General features: G+C 37.6%; 1 protein-coding gene across 1 annotated transcript in view; it reads right to left on the bottom strand.

Moving 5' to 3' along the window:
• LOC104077712 (multidrug resistance-associated protein 1-like) overlaps window positions 1–4442 on the bottom strand; it is a gene marked incomplete at its 5' end in the record, with an annotated part of 7288 nt that extends 2846 nt beyond the window's left edge. Inside the window, 5 exon segments of the mRNA XM_009579032.1 lie at window positions 1137–1263; window positions 2804–2873; window positions 2984–3068; window positions 4301–4352; window positions 4354–4442. Coding sequence (XP_009577327.1) covers window positions 1137–1263; window positions 2804–2873; window positions 2984–3068; window positions 4301–4352; window positions 4354–4442 — 423 coding nt within the window.
• Between the last annotated feature and the right edge of the window lie 555 nt (window positions 4443–4997).

Genomic DNA, 4997 nt, shown 5'->3' with positions numbered 1-4997 from the left:
AGCCTTTTAGGGAACGATCTCAAACAGGCATCCACTGTAAGATTTATGTGCAGCAAAATGGGTCTGTACTAGGTATATATCAAAATACAGTTTGATTGTTTGTATTTTTACATAACATGCTGTAGAATGTGTCAGCCATTAGTAATTAAGGTTATTACAGGATGGGAATGATAACTGGAAATACTCCTACATCTTTTCTTATGTTAAGCTACATGCCCTGTGAAAATCTATTAATTTTACAACAAATTGGTAGTATAGATACATTGGTTGGGTATATGCCTTCCTTATTAGATTCTACACTGCTGATCTTTTTTCCATTAATTACTACTCTCAGATTCAGAACACCTCAACTTCATATTCTTCCCCCATCCCCCAAAAGTGACAAGATACTGACCTAGATTTCCACAGGAGTGGACTCTTGTTCAACACTTATTTTCAAGGCTGAGACATGTTTTTAATGTTGCCACATGCACTTGCAACCAGATTAACTGATATCGTGCTTATCCATTGGTATTTATTGGGTCAAGGACTGTAGTCTGTCATCAGAGGTTAACTTCCTCCATGTCTATAACCTATAAAATCTTGCCTAAACTCTATTCTGTGACGGGCCCTTTCATTGCACTGTGTAACTGCACGACAAGTTAAGCTACAGGGTTTCCTATCACTAGGAGAGCCAGCACCTTAATTCCATCTCTGCCTGAAGTGCAACTTTTCCCTCTATTTCCATATCCTGTATCTTCTCTACAAATAAGCCATTGCAAGAAAGACGATCATCTTCTGTAACAGTTTATAACCGCTCCGAATCGGTCATGTTTGTACAGCTGTTCAAAACCAGCAACCATTAGCTGTTTAGGCTCAATATATGACTTAAGCACTCATGATTTTTGCACTGAATTATATAGATTATAAAAAAATGAAAATAGCTTTGCAATCACTTAGGTTGAAAACAAAGAAAAATTGTTACACTGTTAACAAAGTGTCACTTTTCTCTGAAGATTTAAGAAGCTGGAGCTACCCTTGCCAGTATTTCTACAACCATAAATAGCTGAGGAGGAAAAACTGCACTTTCAAAAGCAGTTCTGCTTAATTTAGGTATTGAGGAGTGGGGCAGGGCAGGGGGACACGGACAATCTTACCCTTCTCTGAACTGTTCCTTCAAGTTTCTCCATTTCTCCAAGAATAGCAGAAAGAAAAGACGACTTTTCAGATCCAACCAGTCCCACAACAGCAACTAAAGAGCCTTCAGGAATGCTGACACTCAAGCTGGAAATATTGAGGAAGACAAATTAGTTATGCTCTTTGTAAATACACCATTATGTATGGGTTGTGGTCACTGTAAGAAAGAAATACTCTATTTTACCCTCAGAATGATGAGAAATTAGTTCTTAAGTTTGCACGTCTTTTGACTATGTACTGTTCAGAAACTTGCAATAATGACTTTAAATATAAATTTATTTGTCTGCAAGTTAAGAGGTTGTGCTTTCATCTGGTCACAATAAAATCAAATGGGAGTCTAACCAATAGTCAACCAGTGGTCTTACTGTATTCTTCTCAGGGCTGTGGTTCACGTTCCATCTTACTCTGACAATCAACTCCCAGACTTCTCATGTAGCATCTGCTGTAGCCAATGTGTGATTCCTCTTAAGGAAAAAAATAACTGTTCGGGTAAATAAAAGCTGCCCTTCATCATTTGCATATTTTGCTGTCAAAATAAGTACAATAAACTTTAGCATACTAGGAGAGCCACTTGCTGTATCTGTACTGTATGCTATCTAGATCTAAGTGTGTTCTGATTTGAAGGCCCTATGCTTCAGAGTGGAGGTTGGAGCACAAATGAGGTAGAGAAAGACTCTACCCAGAGACTATACCAGACTTTAATTAATTCTGTATATGACGCTGAAGGCAGCTCATCTGGATACTATATTGCAGGCTATGGTGGCTGAGATGTGGACGCTCAATGCCATGTTGTGGCAAGTGATCCCCCCAGCCCTCAGAGGAATAGAGCAGACAGTGTGGTGAGAGGGTTAAACTGGGTGGGTTGTAACCTCTTCAGCAAAATTTAACAGCTGTTAGAGCTTATCAAATAGGTTCGTCATTCCACTCCAGAATCCATTTCCTTACCAACCCTCCAATGTGTTCACTGCGTAGCAGTTTAAGCATAGCTGAATTTACACCTAAGAAATACCTTCTTAGGAAACGACAAACAAAAAGAGGGGTGTTTTCAGGCAAGAGAGTCCACTGTGAGAAAAGCAAACTTTTTGTTTGTTTGCTCTTTCCAAAGGAAGCCACAGACCGATTTTAAGATCAGCATAAAGGCTGCATAAACTACCCCAGCTTACTTGTAGGCAATATAAAATGCTACACTGGCAACAGGGCATCTTGCCAGTTAATGCTCCCCAAAATGCAATTCAGGAAAAACTGATATTGCAGTTAAATCTCCCTTTTGCAAACTGAGGGGAGAGGTGGTAAGAAGGAAAGAAGGCATGAAGAAGGCATGAAGAAGGCATGAAGAAGGCATGAAGAAGGCAGGAGAGCACTGGCTTCCCATAGCACTTACACAGTGCTATGTTGGGGAACATGCACTTTTATGTGGTTCTTCTTGGAGCATCAGGCAGACCAGGTCAGATTTGACTTTCCAGAGCACACTGATCACACGGGATACTCTGGAAACGGTAATTGATGTTCTTTTTGGTATGTAATATCATGAACTAGTCTGAATCAGGATACATTAAACCTGAACAAAATCTCTATAGACATCACATTCTGCCAAAGGAGCTCATAAAGATAAGTACAAAATACTTACTTTTTTAAGAATAATTTTTGGCCACTTTTTTCCCAGCGGAAAGAAGCACCAATAAACCCAACTGCATGATCTGTTGCAGTAAAGAAAAAAGAGCAGAGTTGTCAACCATCCCCTCAGTTGAGCTTCTTAATGATCATCCATAAAAAATCATGAGCAATTTTATTAATAACTATTGCTTACTTCCACTGTAGTTTGTATTGACATCCTCAGGGTTAAGATCCTCAGCACACAGAAAATCCTCTAAACGGCTCAGAGAAACTTTGGTCTGCCAGACGAACATACATATCTAATATTTATAACATACCTGTGCTCTCTAAATTTTTAAATAATATTTTATAAGTTCTAGATAATATGGAAAGACATATTCTTTGTCTTATTTGAAGATAGACAAAAAAGGTGTTTAGGTATTTAAAAATTATTTTCCTTAAAGTACTAAACAATCTAAAGTCATAAATAAGTGTATTTTTTTCCTGAGGATCTACTGCTTGGTAGTTACAAAGTAACAGAGCATGCTTGACATACCCAATGTTAGAAGATATAGTTCATCCTTGAATGTCTGGTTCCTCTGACTCAGTTTATTTTCATAAATCTGTGATGAAAACACTTTAGCTTTTTTTTTTTTTAAAGAACTAGTGCACAGTAATTCTCTCTTCATATAATGGAGAAAGACATTTTACTGTGAGTGCATCATGAGATGTCCATCACTGTGCTGTGACAAAGTGAGATGAACTTACGCTTGTGCTAATTTTTAAGCTCTCAGAGGTAAACCTTAGGAAAAGACAAGGTTTAGACAGCTGATTTTACAGTATGCTAACCGTAAATGAAATCAAACCAGGATGAGTAGCTGCTCACAGTGGTCTCCTTCCTTACAAACAGCTGAGTTGTGTACAAGCTGTGACAGAGTACATTAATGAGCAGCTCATATAATATACCCATAATAGAGTCTTAAAAGCTAGAAGTTCCCAACTCATATGGTAACCCTACTGACGTACTATTAGGACCGAAGGTTGCTGATACGGTATCCCCAGCAGCTCTACTCCTTTTTTCTCTACTTCCTTCAGTGGTGACTTGAGAAAAACAGTATTGTAGAGTGCACAACGGGTCTCCCCTACTTGGTACCAAGGGCTCCAATACATAACAATGGCTGAGTGATTTAAACATGTGCAGCCCAAATTGTTCACACTTTGTCTTCGGTGGACTATGAAGAAGAGAAGTTGAGAGAGTAGGAGCAGAAGTTGAGTCTAGTCCACTGAAGGAAGAAAAGCGAGAAACAGAAACTCAGTCACAATTAACTGTGCTACTCAATTTTCATTCTACTTAAAAGACTGAGAGATATCCTTTAAACAGCCTTCATGCTTCTCATTCCATAAAAATACAGTTTTATCTCAATAAAATGTAACTTAAAATAATTAAATGACTTAATCATTCCTAGAAATAGATGAAACATGACAGAGTATAAACATCAGCCTTTATAGCACTTGTTCATAATATGTTTACCCAGGCTACAGCAGAGATCACGGATGGTAAATCAAACAAAGACAGTCGCAAATATTAAATAAATAGATGTAAAAACTTTAGTTGCTGTTAAAACATTCCCTTTGTCCAGATGAAAAAAGACTCCAAATGTAGCCAATGAGACCTTTTAAATAAAAAAATGAAAAAGATATATCCAGAAGCAAAATGACATTATAACTACAATTTATACACAGATACTATTTTTGTTTGCATTTGAAAGATGTAGGATCCCATTTCTGCTTATGTATAAATAGGGACTCTAACTGCTGCACATGGAAATTACTGCATAGCTGCAATACTGAGTGCAGGAATACTATAATTTTAGTGAGCAAAAAACACAGCTACTGTGTTTGACCCAACCAGGTACTATATGAAATAACTTTCCCATCTCAGGAATTGATTTCTTCATTTTGAAAACACCCAAACATGGTGTTGCTTTTTTTTTTTTCCTTTTTTCTTGCTATTGCTATGCTATTGGACATAAAATAGAATTAATTACTGCAGGTATTTTTATTTTGATCACTTGGAATTTTTTTCAAAAATCTAGTCAGTAGTCATCAGAGAATAAGCTGGTCTCTTACACAACAGATACGCAAGCCTTCAGAATTACCCAGAAAAGCCTAAATTTAACAACTTGTCCTATGGGGTCTCTACAGGGGCACGATCACCTCCCTACTCC

The sequence above is a fragment of the Fulmarus glacialis genome, unplaced genomic scaffold, assembly GCF_000690835.1.
Source record: "Fulmarus glacialis isolate BGI_N327 unplaced genomic scaffold, ASM69083v1 scaffold41635, whole genome shotgun sequence".
Lineage (NCBI taxonomy): Eukaryota > Metazoa > Chordata > Aves > Procellariiformes > Procellariidae > Fulmarus > Fulmarus glacialis.
This window is presented reverse-complemented; position numbering and strand designations above follow the sequence as displayed.